The following is an 11,093-nucleotide window of genomic DNA, read 5'->3' as shown; positions in this document are numbered from 1 at the left end:
CTTGGCGAAATAATTTATGTTATTAAATCGACTTCCTAATTCAGGTAAGTCGACTTGGCGAGATAATTTATGTCATCAAGTCTACTTCCAGAACTCGGTTTGTCGTCTCAGAGAGATGATTTTTGTTGTCAAGTCTACTTCTGGATTTTGCTTGTGTCAAGTTGACGAGGTAAGTTAAATACTCCAGTTGAATTCCTAATTCTAGTAAGTCGACTTGGCGATACAATTATGTCATCAAGTCTACTTTCAGAATTCACAATGTTGACTCGTCGAAATAAATTTCGCTGTCGAGTCGATTTCCAAATTCTAGCAAGTCGACTTGGCCGAGCGAGAAAATACACTGCAGGTCACGTTGAGTAGTCAGTTCATGCCTGCATGTTGTACACTTGACTGATGACATGGATTATCCTGCCAAGTTGACTTACTAGAATTATGAAGTCAACTTGCAACATTATTTATATGGCCAAGTCCTCACAGTGAATTTTAGAAGCAGACTTGATGACATAAATTATCTCGCCAAGTCGACTTACTAGAATTAGGAAGTCGACTCACTGACATAGATTATCTTTTCAAGTCGACCTACCAGAATTAGGAAGTTGGATTGACTACATAAATTTTCTTGCCAAGTCGTCTTACCACAATTGTAAAGTCTACTTGACAACAAATTATCTCGCCGAGTTGACACTCGCGAATTCCAAAAGCAGACTTGATAACATAGCTTATCTCGCCAAGTCGTCTCACCAAATAGGGGGTGACTACATAAATTATCTCGCCAAGTCGATATAGGGAACTCTGGAATCAGGCTTGATGTCATGAAATATCTCGCGATGTCGACTTACTATACAGTTAGGAAGTCGACTTGACAACATACTCGACTAAATACGCTTGACAAGCCGACTTACTAAGATAAATTATCTCGGTATCTGAACAAGTCGGATGGCACTCACAGAGCGCCGTAGTACCTTTCGAGAACAACCAAAATAACCTCGTTGAAAGACGTATCGTGGATAGCGCGCGCACTTTAATTGTTCGACTGGTGAGTCGTCCACAGTGCGTAGTGACTGTGTCATTTGGTTGTTCTCTAAGAGTGCTTCCCACACAAAGCCACGAAGGTCACTCCACTGGCTACCCCCAGAACTATGGGGTCCGACGTCCGCTCCGCTCCCACGAACCCCACAGAAAGTGAGCCTTTTTCGCCGCAGGCTATGCATGACGTTTAACAGGGTACGAACAGGGATTCCATTATAGTTGTGTACCCATAGAAATGCTGCTTCATTTCCCCCAAGATTTTTATGTAAGATAGCTTACATACCTTCGTTGTGAGAACCAAGAAAGAAAAGGGCCAAAACCACGCCGTTTCCCCCACCCCCCAAAAGGACAAATACTTCCTGATCAGCGTCTGAGAATCATGCGGTTCACGTGTACTTTCGAAGACGAGCCACGACCAAATGGTTGACGACGCTGCAGCCATTTGCCCTACGTGTGTGTGTAATTCTTTGCCGCCGGGGAGCGGAGCGGACGTCGGACCACACAAGATCAGTTCTGGGGGGTATATCCGATGGCCCGATCCGATGGCCCGGACCAATGGCCCGCCCGCACAATCTGGGCATACACCATGTTATGGGAAAATGTTTTTTATTGCTATAATTGAAAGGAGACAAGTCTTTTCAAGGTTAACAGCTCATTTAATGATTCAGTTATCCAAACATTTTTCAAAGAGAAAAAAAATGTAAAACCATAAAATTCAAATAATACACTCAGAAGGTTTGCTCATAGAACAAGATCTCAAGTAAGCCTTAAGATTCAATAGTTTTTGAAGTACAATAAAACTGATTTCCAAAATTATTCATCTTCAGGCAAACTTGAATATTCTCAATTCTGATTGGTCGATCCATGGTAACAAACAGTGTGATATATTGCATGGTTCATATCAAACCCGTATAATGTGCTGTTCCAACTCAACGCACTGCATTATTTTTAGGCTAAGTAAAAGCAAATCGCACAACTGCAAAATTTAGTTAAAATTCAAAGGTGGCGCTTTCGATCGCATAGCGCAACGCAGTGGCGCTATACGAAATTTGCTTATCTTTACTGAGCGTCACGTTTGCTTAAAGATAAATTCATTATCACGTTTGTGCTCGTGGAACACACAAAACAATAATAATGTAGTGCGTCCCGGCGTGTCCCGCATACGACTCGTTCGGGACACACACACACTACATTATTCCTTGTTCCATTTGCACTCGTGTGATAACTAATGTATTTAACAGTAAGGTTACCTTTTTACAAATGCTCTAATCTCGCTAAGCTGGATCAAGGAATGAGCAAGGCCCTTTGCCATCGTGCAAGAAATTCTCTCCAGCAAACACTGGCACCTCCCTTGTACTCAAGTATAGAGGTCAGAGATAAGAATATAAAACAATTTGATTTGAAATAATTCTTCAGATTGGTTTATCCATGGCCGCAGCAGACTGTGTGGTATGCAACAGTCATACATAGGGGTGTAACGATACGTATCGTAAAAACGAAAAAAACAATAAGACGAAAGCCAATTTACAATTCACTTGGTAACTCACCAATGGTAGCTTACCAATGGTAACTTACCAATAGTAACTTACCAATGGTAGCTCACCAATGGTAACTTACCGATGGTAGCTTACCAATGGTAACTTGCCAATGGTAGCTTACCAATGGTAACTTACCAATGGTAACTTGTCAATGGTAAGCTTATAGGTGATGAGGACAAGAAGCTTCTGCAATGCGAGTCACAAAATTAAACATAGAACTGCATTTATTTCTCCAAGTGTTTCTGGTTTATTAATATTAGGCCAACCAAAATAATAGCAATGCTTCCTATTACGTTGAAAAAAAATAGGTTGGGTAGGTGGGTAGTATCTTGTTTCATCGAAAGTTTTTGGGTCAAAAAGTTCAGGCTCAGAATTTTTCTTAATTGAAAAGTTATTTTGATGGTCTGCGGTGTATTTCATCCACTTTTTTTTTCTGCGGATTCATAACTTGAGGATCGGTCCTGTCAAAGATTGTATACAAGTCAGAGCCTCTTCAAACAATTATACATTTGTGTTGCAGTGAAATTTCGCTAAGTTAATATCCAAACGTTGTTTGAAAGCTCGTACAAAACGTCATACACATATAACTTTGCGCATCCCGCCGGCGCCAGTCGTCACGAAACTCTCCATCGCCGAAAGCGAGAATGTACTTATCTTATTTCAAGTCGTAAATTCACAGTGAAATGCGTGCTACTGCAAGTAACAGCGGAGATTGTTAGTCACTACTTGCACTCACACATGAACGGCTGAAATAAGTCTCACTGACACATGTATGAATATTGATGTTTTGTGGACAGCCAATCACAACACAATCACCGATGGTCCCAAGAAGGCTTGCGCTCGCGCTTCGAGTCCAGTATGTAGTACGTGTATACACGTGCGCACGTACGTGCATATAAACATGTACATGTACTGTACATGTACATGTATGCTGTACATGTAGAATCAGTCTAGTAGTGCGCATAACAGAGCTTCAGAAGATACTACCGCGTAAAAAAATCGGCGCTTACGCAAGGAAGGAAAACCTTTTTGGTTTAACAAACGACAGGATAAAGTCCGATATGCATCCAATTTTCTCATGACACCGAGATCGGTGTGAAAGTTTGGCCGCGCCGTTACATCCACGATACATGCCCGACTGTCACTTTTGTTTTCTACTGCCAGATACGTCATGTACATGTACGTTCGGCGAGTTATCAGTGATGCTTAAACCCAACCAAACTATTTCTTGCAAGAGTAATCAGTATAGGCGACATTACAAATATAAAGCTATACATTTCAACTTTTTAAGGCCTAATTTTATTTTCTACTTACTGCACATTTTGTCAATATCGCGATTCACATTTTAGAATCGCGATTATCGATGCATCGGTGAACCGTTACACCCCTAGTCATACATGTTTCCCATCCTATGTATTGCACAATTCTGAGCCTAATCAGTTTATTTCATCTCTCATGAGGAAATATCAAGAACTGTATGCTCAGGGTCCTACGAATTCAAAAGCAGTGCCTATTTGCCAAGTTGAGAGGAAAATAAACGTTATTATAAAAATTATTTTGATGGTCTGCAGTGCATTCTATCCACATTTTTTCTGCAGATTCATAACTTGAGGATCGGTCCTGTCAAAGATTGTATCCAAGACAGAGCCTCTTCAAACAATTATACATTTGTGTTGCAGTGACATTTCGATAAGTTAATATCCAAAAATTGTTTGAAAGCTCGTACAAAACATCACACACCTAATGCATGATGTTGGCCTTATGGTGTGTTGGACATCAGACTCATAGCACTTTATTACATGTTGGTTTCACTCATGCCCCGTGATGATTTATTATTAGAACATGTTGATGTGTTTCATTAGGATGTCAAATGAAACGAAGCAGCATGTTACCAAATGTTAAAGAATGAAAAACAGTCTGATCACCTTGGTCAAATCACTGAAAATATCTCAATTTTCATCCTAGTAATATTATAAAGTCAAAGAGGACCTAAGATCCCTCTGGAAAAAGAACAGCAACGCTGAAATATGACTCATCAAACTTTCTCGTGCAGACATGCTATGACATTTTTCTTAACCAGAAAGGAGATCAGCATGGTTCACATGAACATGTCATCAAATCCTGGTGGGGGCTCATGGTCAGGGTCTGGTTCGCCGCGGTATCTCCCCTGCGGATTGGGAAGACCCCCGTCTGGGTTTGGTGGACCAACGGGATCAAACCTAGCACCCGGAGGAACTGCACCCCTGCAGACCAAAAAGAAAGCAAATCTTGTCAAGGCAAGCAAGCCAGAGAAACACAACAACCCACAGGACAGCACTTTTTTAAGTTGGTCTATACTTTTGCCTAGTTGCTAGTTGGTCAATAGAGGGCAGTATATATGATTAATAGCGTACCATTTACTGAGCTGAGCAATGAAGCAATCATTGCACTATTCAAACCTATTTGACTATGGCACTGAAAAATGTGACACAGCCGCAAAGACAAGATGGACAATGTTCCGTACTAGGTATCCAAGGGGAGGAACAAGTCCATATTGAAAAAAAGTTGATAGCACTGATGCTTAAGAAATGGTACAGCCAGTTTTCTTTTGTTCACTCGCCCTGGACTAAAACCTGGGGAATAGGAAGGCACTCTTTGGTTTGGGTAAAATCTTTTGTGTTTCCTTCAAATTTCCCCACTTCAAATAGCACCCTCTTACTGAATCAGCCATGCTTCAAAAGGGCTTACTGTTAGGTGGCAGTGTTGGCTTTTCTACCAGAAGTTGCTTCATTTTACCAAAATTTGCAATCTTATTAAGAGTACTTACAACTTTGCCTTTTCCAATAAGCCATTTGCAAGTTAAATTTGAATAAAATCTGGTACACTGAGTTATCTGATAGCACATAAACATAACGATTTGAATTCCCCAGACTAATGACTCTGTTGCTATACCTTGTGATTCGGGGCAAGCTTTCGCATAGCAACCACCATCTCTGGAATGGACTGGTTCCTTTGTGCCATTCTTATCCATTGATAACAGTGTATTGTTGCAAGGTGTTTCTTATGTAACTAAGCAAAAGCTTGCCCCGAATCACGAGGTATAGCAACAGTGGTTTTTGTATTGAAAATTAAAGTTGTTATGATTAAGTGAATTTAAAGAACTCAGTGTAACAGATTTGGGTCAAAGTTAACTAGCAAAAGGCTTATTGACTTGCCTCGGTAATCTTCCAGGCATTCCAAGTCCTCCCCTATACCCGCCAGGGTAACCTGGCTGGGGAAAGCCTGACCTTGTAGGATCCATCAACATACCAGGTGGAGCTCTGCTAAATGGATCCAAATCACCCTCACCAACAACAAAAGGATTTCTTGGTTGTCCCCTGGAAAGAGAATGGAAAAGTCAAGTTCTTTAAGTCAATGCTGAGCCGCACTCAAGAAAAGCACACTACGGAGTTCTAGAAGTGCCTTCCAATTGTCTGAGATCTTGATAGGGCTGAGTCAATTTGAATAATTCACTATTTGAATATTCAACTGTCAAGTCAATCGAATATCCAAATATTCAATATAAGCAATAACACACACAATTGTACATTATAATCACTATAATAGCTTCTCACGTCTAGGAGTATCTCTAGCCAGGATTTAGCAAGATTTAAGAGATGAACAATGCTTCTTGCCCTGCTGAAAATTTCTGTTCCTTTTACATTTTTTGATGAATAATTTACTTTTTGAATTGTTGTAAGATACCTGTTGCTTTTCATTTGAATCTGCTTGAAACAAACCTCCATAATGTAATTTTTCTCATTTAAAGCAAAAGAACATTCTCCCTTTTCATGAATTTTGCATTAGAATATTCAAATTTGGAAAATTATATTCAAATGTTTGATAACTGATCAAATATTTGGATGTCAAGCACAGCCCTAGACCTTGACATTTTTTATTTTCTGGATGACAACATATTGGAGCTGAGAAGTCTACATCTTGAGATAATCTATCAAGGGATGATGACATCCTGAAAATAAGATGACAACATCCTGAAATAATTTATCATGACAATTCTAGAAGTAACTGATAAATTATTCCAAGATATCGACCATCGTCATGCTATGTATCTAAAGATGCTTTCCATTCTTTTCAGGATGCCATTTTTCTGTGCTAGGTTATCTCAGATTTTGCCGGTTTTTTTTTAGGATGTCATAATCCTGTGATAAACTACGAAGTCAACTTCTAAAATATTTAATGTAGATACAAATGTTATTGATCTAAGCACTGACCTTTTGAGTACCCCCCCAAAAAAGCATAAAACCAAAGCTGTTTGCATTAAGAGTTTTGGATTTCTAACTTTGATATGGTGCAGCAGAAAACTTTGAAAATATACAGTAATTTCTATACCACCGGGCCCTATGCATCAACATTTTGTACCAGAATTTATCTGTCAGCTTTTGTCACACATTACAAATGAATTATATTTAAGATGTATTAAGTATCACTCCAAACTGCATTTATACAACATCCAACCAAAAGCAAATCATATGTAAGAAGTTAATGGAAAAATTAATTCTCAATTGATAAGAATGTCTACACTTTGTGAAATACTGACCAATCTGGTCTGCCATCTTGATTAGGTTGTCTCCTTGGTATTCTGAGGGGATCTGTGTCATCCTCCTGACTCCTTGTGCTCTGCTGCGATGGTGTGTCTCTGGGGCTCTGGCGAGATGTAGAGTTTGTTTCTTTCAGTTTGTCCATCAGTTCTGATTTGAATTCTTGCTGAAGTTTGTCAATATTCTTAAACATTCTAGAAAAAATATTGATGTTAAGACAGAGAGTAAGAGATAGTCTATCATAAGTCAAATACATCAGTCCTGTAACAAACAACTGAAAAAAGGATGCCTTTTACAAAGTTCATTTGAATACATGTAGTTTTACAAAACTTGAGAGAGTGTGACTTATTAGGGATTTTTGATGAATTCAATGAGGAAAGATTCAGTAAAATTGTCAAGACATTGCTTAATCAGAAAGGGACTTTTGGAAGTTGTACAATGTACAAGTATGTTCAGAGCGACTGCACGCTGCCCCCTTCAATCTGACAATGTCTGTCATCTACGTATGTTTATTAGTGGAAAATATATCAGAATTTCCCAACCTTAACTAAGAGCACACAATAACGCACATCCTCATTCATCCTTCAAGGCTTTTGGTGTCAAAATGGGATGACCTGAACACCTTAATCACACACTTTGATTAATTTACTATAGCCTCCCACAGGTGAGGATTTGGCCTATGGATGACTATCATATAAGTTGGCCTTGTAAGTTTCAACATGGAGTTTAAATAAACAGCAGTCTATCACTGAGTTGGTCATGTTGATCAACACTTCCCACCTGTTAAAATCTCCCAAGTTGTCCACTTCCACATATTCCGATGTTTCCAATGACAGATTGGATACTCTCTCATCTTTTTCTCTCTGAGAGGCACAAAACCAAAAAAAGCTAAGGGTGAAAATGTGAAGGAGTGACGCACCATGCTTCCAAGCCTGTGATTTTTTGGGCAAATCTGGCGATACCTGGTAAAATGAACGATTATGCATGTACAACACAGACAAGAATGATCTGTACCAGAAGATGGACCAGCAGTGTGTCGTCCATTCGTATGACCTTCAGCAGGTAGAAGTCAGTTCCTTCAATTGGTTGATACCTTAGCGTGTAAACATCACAAGTTCCCTCATTCCACGCACTAGGAAGAAGCTCACTCTTTTGGCCACTTGCCTACAAGAAGAAGTTAAGTGAAGACATGACTGATTTTTCCCCTATAGTCAGTGTAGTATGATGAGCATGATGTGAGTCAGTGTACAAAAGGAAAATTGGTGGACGAAGAGAAATCTAGCAGAGGGGACGCAACAATGACAACCATAAGATGTGTGACTTTTCAGCACTTTTACAACTAACCTAACAGGGCAGGAGTTTCTTCTTTAAGTGGCTATGACTTCAGCTAATGATTACATCTCTATTCTCAAACATTCTAAAAATCCAGAATATTTTAGACCAGAATTCTAAAATCTGGCAGATCTTATGAAATCACACCATGACCGAGAACTGCTTCTATCTGGACCTGGTTACATTTCTTCTGCCTGCTGTGACTCAGATGAATTCTTCAAGGTAACTGCATCTGGGTTTTCCCCAGCCGTATACATTACATCACTCAGAAGTATTATTATTACCCTGGGCCCTTTTCTTGCATACTGCCCTCTTTCAGGGAATGCTGGTGGTATGAACAGTGTCATTTATGCCCACATTTATGCACCTCTACAGTGTATAATTAGTACCCACATTTGGGGTACAATGTTTCATAACAGCATGACTTGCAATGTTAGGCTCAATCTCGAACCTTACGCAAATTGACTGTACTCCATCCTGAGTTGAGTTGTCTTTGAATAACATCCATTCATAGGATCATCAACTCAGGAGGGAGAACAAAGAATTTGTGCAAGGTTCCAAATTGCCTTTAAGGGTAGCTGCAATCTATTTGTTTTGATACACGCCTTCAAACTGCACTTTTGTGTCTCAGTTCACCTCATTTGCAACTTTTGTTTCACTACTTCAAAGGGTAGTTTACTGATTTATGGGGTTTTATGCTAATGCATATTTCCATATTCAAGAGCAAAACTGTGATGTCATTTCAGGAAGAAGCCTTAACGTTACACTGGTTTGTACACAAAAGTCCTGCCTTTTTGTAGATTTTGCTGGACTCTGTTTTCACTTCTTTGCTGATTTATTGCTGTTTATGTGCACAGCAATAAGCAAACATCAATGTCCTTTTCAGAAATGTTTTCAGTAAGTAAATCTGGGTTCACAATTTGAACAGAAAAGCCAATGAACTGAACTATGTCTTCCCTAGATGACTTCTCGCAGTAACAGCTCCCTAAGTTGTCCAGGAAAGCATGGAACAATCACGGATAATTTTAATTGTTTAAAAAGTTCACTTTTCAATGCATTTAACTAAACAGGAATGCAAAAGAATTTTCATGCACTGAAAAAGAATACAAAGTTGAAGAAAAATCTTGTCTAAGAAAAAGTCATTGCAGTTACACTTAATAGCAGCATTGTTGCAGACGGGATGACGTCACTGAGTTTTGATTCTTCTCTCTGATTGGTCAATTGGTGGCTATTCCATATTTCACACTTGAAACTCAAAGGGGCAAAAATAATGTTAAAATGGGGAAAACTGAATTATTGAATAAACTCTTAACCTTTACATCAAATACATGTATGCCTGAAACTTCACTATTTATGAACTATGAATATCTCCCACACTGTACAGCAAAGGTTTCAGTTATCGGCATTCGTTACCTTTAGCATTCTGTTCCTATGATAAGGAAACAAAGTCCACTTTTTCAAACTAGGCTTGACTAACATTTTGACCTTAAGGAACCATTACTCAATCCTGATAGGCATAGTTAAGGTAAATTTTGACAATATTTATAAGCAAGAAAACTTCAAATTTCTAACCCGAGTTTGGCAAAAGACAACCACTCAGTCGAAACATGCCATTTTGTTTTTCATCTGGTTACCCGACTCAGGCAATCTTGATTCATCCAAAGAAATCACCATCCAGGTCGAGAACCAGACTACATTCGCTCATTTGTTGTTCACAGCTCTTCAGGGCAGTTGTGGATGTTACGCCCCAACTATAGCAGTCCCAACTGTAGTGCTGCAGTTGGGCTGGCCCAACTATTATTGTCCAATGTGGGAAATGTCTCAACATTACCCAAGTCAATGTGTCTCACGCTTGACACAATTCATCTAAAATGTGACACTTCATCTGTTCATCTAGCCCTATGACCAATGACATGACATTTGTAAACAATATGACTTTGGCACATGCTGGGCACATCATGCATGCAGGACCTCTCTGCTGTAGTTGGGCCGGCCCAACTGTAGCACTCTAGTTGGGACGTGCCCAACTATAGTAAGGCCTGTGTTGGGACTTATGCTATAGTTGGGGCGTAACATGTACACTGCTGTTTTACCCCCAAATTTCCCTCAAAACCCAGAAGCACTGTTCTCTTTTCTTTCTGATATGAAGACATCACCAATAACAAGTTTAGATAAGTTGTTTTAACAAAGTAGAATTCGTTCCCTTAACCCCCAGTTATCTTTATCATGTTGCAGCAAAAAAGGAGGAAACATGCAAATCCCTGTACAAAGTGAATGGAGAGTTGCCCGTTTGCACAGACGTGAGTGCAATAAATTTCCGACCTCGAGAATGATTGGGCAACGGAATGTAGGGACTTTCCAGTTCCACTGCTCATCGGCAGCACGTTACCGCCTCTTAAAATTTCTTACCCCCATGCCCATGTTACTGCTTACCTCTTCTCCCAAACCAACACATTTGAATCCACTGTGCACCATATTCCAGTGCAAACAACAAACAAGGGCATCATATTGCGATCTAATCTGATTTTTCACGCTGGTGTAGAGAAGTTCGAGACCACAGCCAGTAGATACCTGTAGGGAGACTGCCATGTTTGTTATGTTCGAGGCAGGGGTCATG

The 11,093-nt window shown here is 39.6% G+C and overlaps 1 protein-coding gene across 1 annotated transcript; it reads right to left on the bottom strand.

The window, feature by feature from the left end:
* Positions 1-2,790: 2,790 nt before the first annotated feature.
* Positions 2,791-11,093, bottom strand: psmf1 (proteasome inhibitor subunit 1). The gene is made up of 6 exons (XM_022245809.2): positions 10,910-11,093; positions 8,159-8,308; positions 7,925-8,007; positions 7,144-7,338; positions 5,762-5,923; positions 2,791-4,810 (listed from the first exon to the last, which is right to left on the bottom strand). The coding sequence occupies exons 1-6, from the start codon at positions 11,090-11,092 to the stop codon at positions 4,666-4,668; spliced, it is 918 nt and encodes a 305-aa protein (XP_022101501.1). The 5' UTR covers position 11,093; the 3' UTR covers positions 2,791-4,665.

The sequence above is a fragment of the Acanthaster planci genome, linkage group LG02 (genome assembly GCF_054643075.1).
Source record: "Acanthaster planci isolate LZ-2023a linkage group LG02, COTS_SCS, whole genome shotgun sequence".
Taxonomy (NCBI): domain Eukaryota; kingdom Metazoa; phylum Echinodermata; class Asteroidea; order Valvatida; family Acanthasteridae; genus Acanthaster; species Acanthaster planci.
This window is presented reverse-complemented; position numbering and strand designations above follow the sequence as displayed.

Coding starts and splice junctions, on each gene's coding strand:
- psmf1 (XM_022245809.2), bottom strand. CDS start 11,092: ATGACCCCTGCCTCGAACATAACAAACATGGCAGTCTCCCTACAGGTA. Junction 7,339..7,924: donor AACTTGGGAGATTTTAACAG/GTGGGAAGTGTT, acceptor TATTTTTTCTAG/AATGTTTAAGAATATTGACA. Junction 4,811..5,761: donor ATGCCTGGAAGATTACCGAG/GCAAGTCAATAA, acceptor TTTGGTCTGCAG/GGGTGCAGTTCCTCCGGGTG.